General features: G+C 34.2%; 1 protein-coding gene across 2 annotated transcripts; it reads left to right on the top strand.

The window, feature by feature from the left end:
• The first annotated feature begins 888 nt into the window (after positions 1-888).
• LOC107759755 (long chain acyl-CoA synthetase 9, chloroplastic-like) lies at positions 889-9,411 on the top strand. 2 transcript variants are annotated; one of them, XM_075226596.1, is made up of 12 exons: positions 889-1,274; positions 2,239-2,695; positions 2,963-3,043; positions 4,445-4,708; positions 5,184-5,315; positions 5,411-5,584; positions 5,689-5,918; positions 6,948-7,065; positions 7,579-7,710; positions 7,818-7,952; positions 8,377-8,583; positions 9,114-9,411. In XM_075226596.1, the coding sequence occupies exons 2-12, from the start codon at positions 2,249-2,251 to the stop codon at positions 9,279-9,281; spliced, it is 2,088 nt and encodes a 695-aa protein (XP_075082697.1). In that variant the 5' UTR covers positions 889-1,274; positions 2,239-2,248; the 3' UTR covers positions 9,282-9,411. The 2 variants fall into 2 exon arrangements, with proteins under 2 accessions (XP_075082697.1, XP_075082698.1); XM_075226597.1 differs by having other exon boundaries at positions 918-1,268.
• Positions 9,412-11,919: the final 2,508 nt, after the last annotated feature.

Here is an 11,919-nt window from a genome sequence, read left to right as displayed (position 1 = left end):
TAAGAAAATTCTCCCATAAGAATATTTTTATAGATCATATATTTTTTAATTTTTTAATTTTTACTGAACATATATTTAGTTCTAAAAAATTTAACAAAGTAAGATTAAAATAATATTTATGTAACAAAAAATCCGAAAATCCAACAAAACCGTATAATCCAAACCGATATAATTGGTTTGGTTTGATTTTGATAAAAAATCGAACCAACCCGTTCCATGTACACCCCTAATTTACATATATAGTTAATAAAAAAAATAAAAAATGTCCAGCTGAAAAAAGACTAACAACTCAAATTTATAACACTACAACTTGAACTCTAGGCATTTAATCATTAAATTATCTTTCTGGAAATAATTTAAATATTTTGGTCTTTTGAGTATTCTTAAAGGGTGAGGTATTTTTATTATTTTAAATTTTAAACTATAATTTTTGAAATAATTTAATTTTATTTATTTAGAGGGCCAGTGAAATTGGAACTTGATTACCTTATGAGAGAATTTTCTTAGTAATTGGAATTTATGAGTTTTGTCAAGTAAAATTGGTGATGAAAATGGAGAAGACATCAATAATTAGTAATTGAGGAAATAGGATAAGGGATAAAGAAAAACAGAAAAAAAAAAAGAGAAGAAAAGAAAAAAGATGAAAGAAAAGAAAAAGGTAAAGAAAAAAAAGTACTAATAAAAAGGAAATAGTATTTGTAATACACTTTAAGACAATTAAAGAAAGAGCTAATTAGTTTGGGTGAATTCCATTTCGAAAAGGACATATATGGGTCAACTGCATAACTCTAATATATTTGAGCTAAAGTATTAACGAAGGGCAAATATGCTCAATTTCTTATATCATAAGAGAATATTTGTACCTTTGCCCTAAATAAAATACAGTTTATAACAGAATGGAATTAAACACAAAAATCACGATTTGGACTTCACCACATTTCAGCAAGGCACTCTGCAATCTCCATCACCCAAATCAACCCTTTAGTCCACGCGTATGATCCAAATCAGAAATAGCTGACACAAGAAAACAAGAAAAAACAAGCATTTTGCCCAGCTTTACAGTAGCTGAACAAAATAGGCTGAAACTCCAACTTGTACACAACTCTCGATCCCTCCGCCAAACCAACATACCAAACCTTCAACACTAAGCTCAGCCTTCTTTCGTCCCTCCCCACTTAGTACCCTTTTCTTCCTTTTTGGTATTCATCTGAATTTAGGTACTTTTTCTTTCACAAACCTCTTGCAGCTAAATTCTGGGATTCTTCAAGGTAAAGGTACGTTCTTTTTCTTCATTCCACACATTCGTTTGTCATTTATCTGAAGACGGATTTTCATTTTTGCTGTTTATTTCTGAATCTTGAAAGTAGGTGTAATCTAGCTTAGACTTGTTGAATTTGAGAATGGGTGTATTCAGTAGACTGCATTGAGTAATGACATTTCCAATTATTTTATCAATGTGAACTAAATGGTTGGCATTTCTTCTGTTATTTATTTTCTTTTTGCATATGTAATCTTTTGCTAATTTGATGGCTAAAGATTTGATTTTTCCCCACATGCATTTATTCATTTTTTTTTCTTGAAGTAGTCAGAACTATGAAGTTTGATTGGTTTGTTCCACACCTTATAGATTGTTTGAGCTTGCTTTCACAGTTTCTGTTTTTAATGAATTGTTTTTTTCCTTGAAAAATTGGATCCTTTTGAACTCTACACCCTCTTGGAAGTGGGAACTGTAGCTTGACTTTTTCTGATTGGCCTTTACCATTTTTAAGAATTAAAGAAAGTTGGAAAAAAGAAAAGCAAATTAGGCTTAGCAGATTGCCACACCCCAATCATTAGGTAGTTTTAATCTAAATTTGTGCATACCTGTTGATATGATGTTGTTTTGGAATATCTGCTAGTCTAAAAAGTTTTTTTTTTTAAATTATTTTTTTCTTATTTTTCATGCTGGGTAACAAATGAATATCTTTTGACAATTTCCCTTTACTAGACAAGAATGGAAAAAGGAGGAAGAACTGAAAATTTGATAAAATATCTTAATCTGTTCGATTGCAGATAGTCTTGTTCTTTCTTTTCTTCTTTGTTGCAGGATGGTGGGAATTGATGTTCGCGGTATATCTACTGTTGAGAACCTTTCTGTTGCCTTCCCTGTCTCTTTGGATGATACATGTTTTATCACTCTCGAAAACGTTACCATTATCTACGACCAGTTTGAGAAAGTGTATTGTTTGCTTTTGTCAGGGTAAATTAGATGGGGCCTTATGTTGCTGGTGTTCTTGTTCCTCTAGTTGTAACTATTCTCCTTCAGAATAGAAGAAGGCGGAAAAAGCGAGGCTTGCCTGTTGATGTTAGTGGTGAATCTGGTTATGCTATCCGAAACCGCCGGTTTAGTGCACCGGTAGAAACAGCGTGGGAAGGAATCACAACGCTGGCCGAGCTTTTTGAGTATTCATGCAAGAAGTACTATCACAAGAAGTTACTAGGAAGCCGGAAACTGCTTTCCAGAGAGATGGAAATATCTGCGAATGGAAGGTCATTTGAGAAACTTCACTTGGGTGAGTATGAGTGGTTGAGTTATGGTCAGACATTTGAGATTGTGTGCAGCTTCTCCTCCGGTTTGGCACAACTTGGGCACAAAAGAGAAGAACGTGTGGCCATCTTTGCAGATACATGTGAAGAATGGTTAATTGCATTACAGGTACATATTTGTTTCTGTACTAACAGAACAAAGAGGTTTCTTTTCCTTCCACCCGAACCCCTGGCTGGAAACTGAATATGCAGTCTTTGTTTGCACTGATGACGATGACATTTATGTACTAGTTCATTTGTAGATTTGAGATGCTCCAAGAGACAATATTTTTTTAACAGGTTGATAAACGGCTAAGATTCTAGTAATATCTAAGTCATGTTTTTGTACATTTTGCCATGCCACTGACATAACATTGAGTCGCTTTGTCTACACCAGAGTTGCTTCAGACGCAATGTGACAGTGGTTACTATTTATGCATCTCTTGGTGAAGAGGCCCTCTGTTACTCATTAAATCAGGTCAATTCTCTCTCTTGCTCTCTCTCTCTCTCTCTCTCTCTCTCTCTCTCTCTCTCTCTCTCTCTCTCTCTCTCTCTCTCTTCTCAGTCACAAATCAGAACATGCATACATAACAGGTTCAAGAATAGTGTTTTATGCATAACAAAGAGATCATACTTGGAAGAGCTTACTAGTGACACCACCACTATGTGCGCAATCCTGTACTAGATGTAGTAATTGGAACTGTCTCAATTAGTAAAGAAAAAAAATGCTTTTATAATGTTGCTCTGAGATGAAATTAACTGGAGAAACATGGTTACTGAGGATTTATATAGCCGAGCCCGACTTGTTTGGGACTAGAACGATGTTTTTGTTGTTATTGTTGTTGTTGTACAGGTGATGCTAATTGCTAAATATAGGCCTACCTAGTTATGATAGAATTGAAGATCTGTTCTTGTGAAATAACGTGCAAAGTTCAAGAATCACTGTACAATTTTGGGAAAACAGATCAGTTATGGTAGAATGATAATCATATTTACTTATTTTTGACCTCAAAATCAGTTTTCAGATATGAGCTTGATGTTATGCTAACTCGTTCTTTTAACTGATATCTGTTGTCAAGCATCGGTCTGACTTGCCTTCTCCACCTTCTTCAGTTTCCGTGGATTATTCTTTATCTTCGTTTTTCAACTTGTACTGGCCACTTTAGCGCGTGAAGCAGTTTGAAACGAATTATGTTTTCCTCCACGACCCCCATGTAGGTTTAAATGTATTCATACCTCTATAACTTCAGTTGTAAGTTCTATACTAGACACAAGGAAAACCTTAATTCATAGGAAGATATTGAAATACCCTAGAGGCTAGAACAGTGGTACTTTAAGAAAGGTAAATTGACAATCAATTACCCCGGGTGATGAAATTGTTCGTTTCGAGGTGAAACTGATAATCTCTGGCAGAGTCCTTCATCAGGTTTGTTCTCTTTGAATCTAATTGAGGGAGTCATAATCTCTTCAATGAAGCTCTAGCATCCTTCTGGCTGAAATTAGAAAAGGACAGCATTCCACTTTTAGCTAAAGTTTGATTCATCCATGAGTGATTTTTTTTTTCTTTCAATCAGTAAAGACTTAACTTTATTTTAAAAAATGTCACAGTATCAAGATAGTACTGCAGCAACTCATCCATGCAAGATCTGGATATTCGCGAACTTGAGAATTGACACTTTGCCTTCATCGATACTTTTGTTTTAAATTCCATCCTTAAAGATATTATTGGTATGCTGGAATATGCTATGGAATCTTAATCTGAAATCTATGTATTCCTCATTAGATATTTCTGTGTAGTACTCTTTCAAATCATTTCTGTTCTTCTTGAAGTGTTTTATCTGCTGCATATTGCTCGTTGTCAGCTAGTTCTCTTTTTCAGACAGAGGTTACTACTGTCATTTGCGGGCAAAAGGAACTAAAGAAACTTGTAGACATTAGTGGACAACTTGATACTGTCAAACGTGTGATATGCATGGATGAGATTCCATCAAGTGCCTTGGTTGCCGCAGGGAGCAACTGGACATTGACTACCTTTTCTGATGTGGAGAAGCTTGGCCGAGAAAACCCTGTTGACCCAGATTTACCTCTTGCAGCTGATATTGCTGTGATCATGTATACCAGCGGAAGTACTGGTCTGCCCAAGGTTAATTTTCACACTCTCACTGCTTCAAATCGGTGAAAACAGTGTTATTAGTTGGAACATTACAACTGAGCCTTAGCCTTTGGAGGAACAGCTTACAATCCTTTTGTTTTTCTAATTTAGACCTGCTTCATATCCTTTGAGGGAGGAATAGGTGATTTCACTCAGTATACCCATAAAAGTAGATGAAAAGAACTAAGATATTCTCTAGTATTAACGAAAGAAAGAGGCGTAGAAAATGTGATAATTGAATTTACTAGAGATTTTGGATTTCCTTACTCTTGTTCTAATTCAATATCTTCATGGTAAAGGTGTCGGAAATGCTAAAAATGTTCACCAACTTGTACTAGGAAAGTGAGATTTTCCTAAGTTTTATTGCATTGTTTTCTTCCTCAAGTAGCTGGATGAGTCAAGAAATTCTCTAGGAAGAAAAAATAACAATCATTGCAAAATCACTAACAATTTATCTGGTGCACAGGGTGTGATGATGACACACAGGAACGTTCTAGCTACAGCTTCTGCTGTTCTGACAATTGTACCCGGTCTTGGAAGCAAAGATGTTTACTTAGCATACCTACCGCTTGCTCATATTCTCGAACTTGCAGCAGAGGTAATGTACCAATGTCTTACCAAATTTGTTGGGTGTATGATTTGTTCATGTCTTTACTTTGTATCTAATAAATTAAAATTCTGATTTTTCTGCAGACCATAGTGCCTGGGATTGGTGGTTCTATAGGATATGGCTCTCCTCTGACTCTTACTGATACTTCAAATAAGATAAAGAAAGGAACTAAAGGAGATGCCTCTGTGTTAAGGCCGACAGTGATGGCAGCTGTCCCAGCAATTCTTGATCGGGTTCGAGATGGTGTGCGTAAAAAGGTATAACTTAGGATGCAAAAGATATATTTTCTTAGTTCTTTTGGTTGCTTCTGCATACCTATTACGTGCTGTAGGTACGTGAAGCTAACATTGGTAAAATTCAGGTAGATGCTTCAGGCGGATTATCAAAAAAGCTGTTTGATTTGGCATATTCCCGCAGACAGTCTGCAATTAATGGTAATTGGCTTGGAGCTTGGGGCTTAGAAAAACATTTTTGGAACTTATTAGTGTTTAAGAAGGTTCAAGCAATTCTGGGCGGCCGTATCCGTTTTATCCTGTCAGGAGGAGCTCCTCTCTCTGGAGATACTCAGAGATTTATCAACATATGCCTTGGGTGAGTAACTCTGAAACTGTGCCCCCACATAAATTATCTGAAAGCTTAATATGCACATTTCTCATTGTAGCAAATTTGACCTCACATCACAGAATACAATGATCTAAAGGATTCACTAGTTTGATACCAAATGAAACTAATATTTAAAGTTCTAATTGACCTCTGACCATGATCCCCATAAGCCATTGAGATGATGGTCTAGAACATTTGCTTGATATCCGCATTGTGTAACGATTTTACTACTTGAAAATAGATTGGCAGCAAGAGTTACCTTCGCAACTTCAACAGTGCCTGTTTCTTACAGTCTCAAGGTTAATCTGGCAGCATATAATATCTCTTTCAACATTCTAATCTCTACAACCTATCTCACCGCTGTCGTACTAAGAAGTTGGGTAGTTTTTGACTTTTTGTGGCAGACATAGGAATTCTTGTTGCTATCTTCCCCTTGAAAGTTTTATTCCTCTCCTTAGATTCTAGTTGTCACTAACTTTTATATTGTAAAGTGTCCAATGAACACTTGTTGTCCCTTGGGGTTTTGTTCTCCCCTTAGGTTCTCTTTGCCACTAACTGTTATATTTGAAGTGTCCATTTTAAAGAAACTTTGACGTAATGTTGTCTATTTGCTGTTTCTAATGGTGTAAATCTAGTAGCTTATAACTTGAAAATATTTATCTGCCTTACCTGTCTGCCTGATGATAGGAAGAGAATCCTGAGAAAAACTTAACCTTTAGGCTTTTAGTGTGGTCATATCTTTTCACGTTTTCACCCTGTGTTCTAATTAATAACTAGCATCGTACATTACTTGAATGATGAAATTCTATGTTAATTAATAAAAAGTATGATGCTTTAATCAAGGACTCCACTTCCATCAAAATAGACATTCAAATTGATATTTGAGTAAATTATTATCAACAACAACAATGGCAAATAATATGCAGCTTTACATTGTAACAAGCAATCTTCTCTTCTTGCTAGCATCTTTTCTTTTTTTTCTGCAGACTTCTCATCTTACTTGGTTTATTTTCCTAGTGCTCCAATAGGCCAAGGTTATGGTCTTACCGAGACCTGTGCTGGTGGAACATTCAGTGATTATGATGATACTTCTGTTGGACGTGTCGGTCCTCCACTCCCCTGCTCATACATCAAGGTAAAGTAGACTGAGCAGAGTCAAAGCTTCACATTCCTCTATGTCCGTGTATCATACTATGGTCATTGGCTTCATTCGTTTGTGCAAGTAGGAGAGAATTACCCCATTTTCCGGTCAAGAATTATGCATTTCAAATTTTTAGAAAGCATTGCAGTAATCTTATTACTTACATCTCTCGCATTTATCTGTTAAATCCTGTTGTTTGCATTTTATCTTTTATGTAATGCTCTTGTTCCTGTGCCTAGGTTTATATGGTTTAAGTTTCAGATGGTTCTTTTGTAAGTTGACAGAGTACCACATCATGATCCATCGGCAACCTGTAACATAAAATTTGTGCTTCAAATCTCCATTCTGTTTTTCCCCGTGTTACATTTTGATCTTCTTGCTTTCCAAACCATTTTTGTTGTTCAAGTCCATTATAAACTCTAACAGCTATATGATAGCTTCTGCAATCAATCTTTTTAGCTTTCACCAGATAATACTCGTAATTTAATGTAGTACTTTCATCTGTAGTTGATAGATTGGGCTGAGGGTGGATATCTAACAAGTGATTCCCCAATGCCTCGAGGTGAGATTGTTATTGGTGGACCAAATGTTACCGTCGGATATTTCAAAAATGAGGAGAAGTCAAAAGAAGTATACAAGGTACGTATTGCTCTACATTGTATACTCTGATGAGTATTTGTAGTATTTGTGTTACAACTATGACTGGTATATTTTTTAATTGCAATGGGCTTTTTTGCTGTATTAAGGTTGACGAGAGAGGAATGAGTTGGTTCTACACAGGTGACATAGGGCAGTTTCATGCAGATGGTTGCCTTGAGATAATTGACCGTAAAAAGGACATTGTTAAACTTCAGCACGGAGAATATGTTTCCTTGGGAAAGGTGCGATCTTTTTAAAGTGTGTAACCATCTCGTCTAAAAACTTAAGCTATTAGAGAAAGCACACTTTTGTTTACTTAATTATGTCTTCAACGAGCCCCCTCACGTGCAGGCTTGATTCTTTTTGATGAGCCAAGCACGTGAAAATTCTTTTTGATATTGGGTGACGGTGAGACTTGAACCCAGGACCTCTGCCTACTCTAATACTAAGTGTGTAATCATCTCATCTAAAAGCTTAAGCTGTTAGAGAGAGCACACTTTTATTTACTTAATTATGTCTGCAACGGATCTAGTATTTTTACATGGTTTTTTTTATCCTAGCATACAAATGTATGCACATTGGTAGATTAAATTCTTCTGGTTTCACAGCCCCAACTCCCTACGCTTTTTCATTTACTGATGTGGGAGTTGATACATCAATGTGCAGGTCGAGGCTGCTCTTAGCATCAGTCCCTATGTCGACAATATAATGTTGCATGCCAATCCTTTCCATAGTTATTGTGTAGCTATAGTGGTGGCCGCTCAAGCTGCTGTGGAAGGCTGGGCTAAGAAGCACGGTATTGACTTTGGCGATTTCCCAGAGTTATGTCAGAATGAAGAAACTGTCAAGGAAGTATATGCTTCCTTAGTGAAGGTACTATCGTGCATGCAAATATATAGAGCTTCTTTCTTTTTTCTTTTCTTCTTTTTCCTTCTTTTTCCTTTTGTATAGCTTTATTTAAACATGACTTGCAGATGATTTAGCAACTCAATAGTCTGAACAGTAACTACTATTACTTGTAGGGTGGTTCATTATTGAAATATTTTATAGCACCTACTAGTCAATAACTTTTGTGGTTTTGAAAGGGAAACCCCATATATCTCATTATTCACGATAACAGAAAATGTAAACACATTATTACCATTATAGCGAGCATTGGCCCTCAACAATGTTTTATGAACTGATGCAACATCGTTTATCAATTGTCATTAGCAAAGAAGAATCCTTTTCCTTTTTAACACTAAGTTAAGGCCTCATCTATTTTGAGTGTAACCTTAACATTTGCCGAACTACTCCATGTTTTCGGAGTTAAATACCATTGTCGTCTAGACTGCAGTGTGATTGGTTATATTGTGAATATTATTGTTCATTGAATTTTGTTTACCCCCACTTATCTTGTACAGGCAGCGAAGGCTGCTCGTTTGGAAAAGTTTGAGATCCCAGCGAAGATCAAGTTGCTTGCGGAAGCATGGACCCCAGAATCAGGCCTTGTTACTGCAGCTTTGAAGCTCAAGAGGGATGTCATTAGGAAGGCCTTCTCAGATGAACTAGCTCAATTATATTCCTCATGATTATACAGAGATAGCATCTCATTTTTTTGTTTTTGGAGAAAACTAAAATCAAGATTCCTCAATAAATATTTGTAAACTATGGCCTTTTTTATATGTGATTACTTTTGGTATGTGGCATTTTTGGTTCTAAGTATCCTTTTCAGCAAATGCTCCATTAGTTTAAGGTGGAAAATGGAGGGTCCATTGTTTTTTTAGCCTCCTGAGTCTTGTGACTTCATCAGGTGTTACAAGGAGAAAAGAATTCCTTGTAAGTCGATGCATGCACCAAATTTAGTTGCTCTTTGGACTTTGGAGTAGTACATAAATAATGAACCTAACTAAAAAGCTTTCGGGTTTTTGGGTATTTTTCCGGTAAATTCTTCATAGCATAGAATATGTAACTTGTGCTCCAAAATTTCTTAAGTCTTAGTAAAATACAACTATATAATGTGTTTTCCAAGAAACTAACACAATAATATGAGATAAGTCATAGCATTATACTAAAATATTCAATAGCAAAGATAAAATAATAAAATTACATAAAACAAATATTGCTAATTAATAAGTCATAATGAAAATTAACATAATCTAAAAATACTATATAGGTCATGCTAAAATAAGTATAGCTAATAAGTACTAATATTAATTACATAACTAAGCAGTAAAGAAAAAGATAAACTAAGTTATGTATTTTCAATATAAACCAATATAAAACTAAAAAATACTATCGTCATTTCTAGTATTGAATTGAATTTCTTTTGTTAGCATTAGTATTGATTTGAACTTTGTTTGAGTTACTATATTTATGGGCTATAAAATTTATTTACCATTCAAGAATGTAAAGTCTAAACTTGAAATAATACGTTAAAAGATAAACATGTGAAAAAGTTTAAGAAATATTTATAAATTACATTACAATCAAAATTTATATGTATAAAATGTTCTTAATAGTTATATAAATGTACTATCGGGTTGGCTTGGTTTCGGTTTGACTTTTTTAGTTAAAACCAAACCAGTTATGGTCGGATTTTATTTTTCAATACCAAACCAAATCACATCGAATTTTTTTTTTTCCGATTTGACTCGAATTATCGGTTTGGTGCGGTTTATCGATTTTCTTTGTGCACCCCTAGTTGTAGGTTGTGCTTAGGGTTTCTTCTTCTTCTTAATTGCAAAATGAGTTTGTTAGATTTGTTGTTGTTTTGATAATTTGATGAATGAGGTTTGTTCTTTATGATATTCGAAAGTTACGTTTTAAATCTGGGCTCGTTTTGAGTAGATTTGGGTGTTGAATCATAAGTTGGATTGTGAAAATTCGAAGAACGACTTTATGTTTCAGAACTTAAGATCTGATTTCTGTAGTTGCATTGAAAAGATAGAACTGCTTAAGATCCAAATTTTCTGAAGTTGCATTGGAAAGATAGAAGAACTTCATATCCGATTCTGAAGTTGCATTGAAGAGATATAGCTATTTAAGATCCAATTTTCTAAAATTTCATTTGAAAGATAGAAGAACTTTATATCTGATTCTAAAGTTGCATTAAAGAGATAGAAGTATTTTAGATCCCGATGGGTAAATTTTATAAAATACAGGTATAACTTCAGTGGCGCCTCCCAAAAGTGGGTACCTGTGAAAAATCCCGTGGCTTAAAGCCAAAATTTATTTGGAAGTCCTAAATTTAAAAAAAAAAAAAAACTTTTTTTCCAAAAAAAAAAACTATTGTTATAGCTTTTTGAGATGTAAAGTTGTTAATAAGTTTTATTATTATTTATTTTTTAAAATAACTTTTTTTCGAATGATAATATAGCCAACTCATTTAATCTTTCTTGAGAATTGTCGATCTTAGGTAAGATTTTATCAATTTTAATTTTGAAAAACTTCTTTCGGCTGAGACAATTGTTATAGTAATTGTTAATATTATTTTATAAGAAATAAAAGCATTTGAAAAAGATTTAAGTCTTTTTATTTATTGAATATGTCGTTTAGAGTATTATTTTTTACTTGTACTTTTTTTAACACTTTTAATTTTAAAAATAAGTCTAAACCATCAATATAAAAGTGAGTATTAAATTTTAAAGAACATACAAGGTTAAAACAATATTTTTTTAATATTCTCGTCATCTAATCATCTCAAATTTTTCCCGCTAAAACTTTTGAACTGTTTGAACTTTTAATGGAAAAAGAATGTATGAAAGAAATAAAAGAGAAATCATATAATCTTACGAGAGAAGGGAAAAGAAAGATGGCGACTTGGACAAAATAAGAAAGAGAGTGTAAATATTCACAACTATTCATACATCCCATAATAAATATTCTGATGTTAATGGTTTATTCACAAATATAATAAAATTATCTTTTTTTTATATGAAAAATCTACTAAAAGTACTTAATATTATAAAAAAACCTATAGATAAAAAACCCCCCCCCCCCCAAATTTTTGGGGCCTAAAGCAAGTACTTTACTTGCTTCACCATTGAGTCGACAATGACTCTATGGGGTCATTTGGTACCCAGACTAAATTATCCTAGGATTATAATCCCTGGACTAATTTATCCCACTTGAAAGGTGGGATAATATAATTTCAAGTTTGATGGGATAAGGTGGGATATCCTGTATTAAGACTAGGATTAAATTTATACCATGTTTGGTTGATAGAAT

The sequence above is a fragment of the Nicotiana tabacum genome, chromosome 12 (genome assembly GCF_000715075.1).
Source record: "Nicotiana tabacum cultivar K326 chromosome 12, ASM71507v2, whole genome shotgun sequence".
NCBI lineage: Eukaryota > Viridiplantae > Streptophyta > Magnoliopsida > Solanales > Solanaceae > Nicotiana > Nicotiana tabacum.
Note: the sequence above shows the minus strand (reverse complement) of the source record. Positions and strands in the feature narration are given on the sequence as shown.

Bases quoted from the DNA above. Each gene is read 5' to 3' on its own strand.
- LOC107759755 (XM_075226596.1), top strand. From the start codon at position 2,249: ATGGGGCCTTATGTTGCTGGTGTTCTTGTTCCTCTAGTTGTAACTATT. The intron at 5,919-6,947 runs GTGAGTAACTCT...TTATTTTCCTAG, and splicing joins TTTATCAACATATGCCTTGG to TGCTCCAATAGGCCAAGGTT. The intron at 7,711-7,817 runs GTACGTATTGCT...TGCTGTATTAAG, and splicing joins AGTCAAAAGAAGTATACAAG to GTTGACGAGAGAGGAATGAG.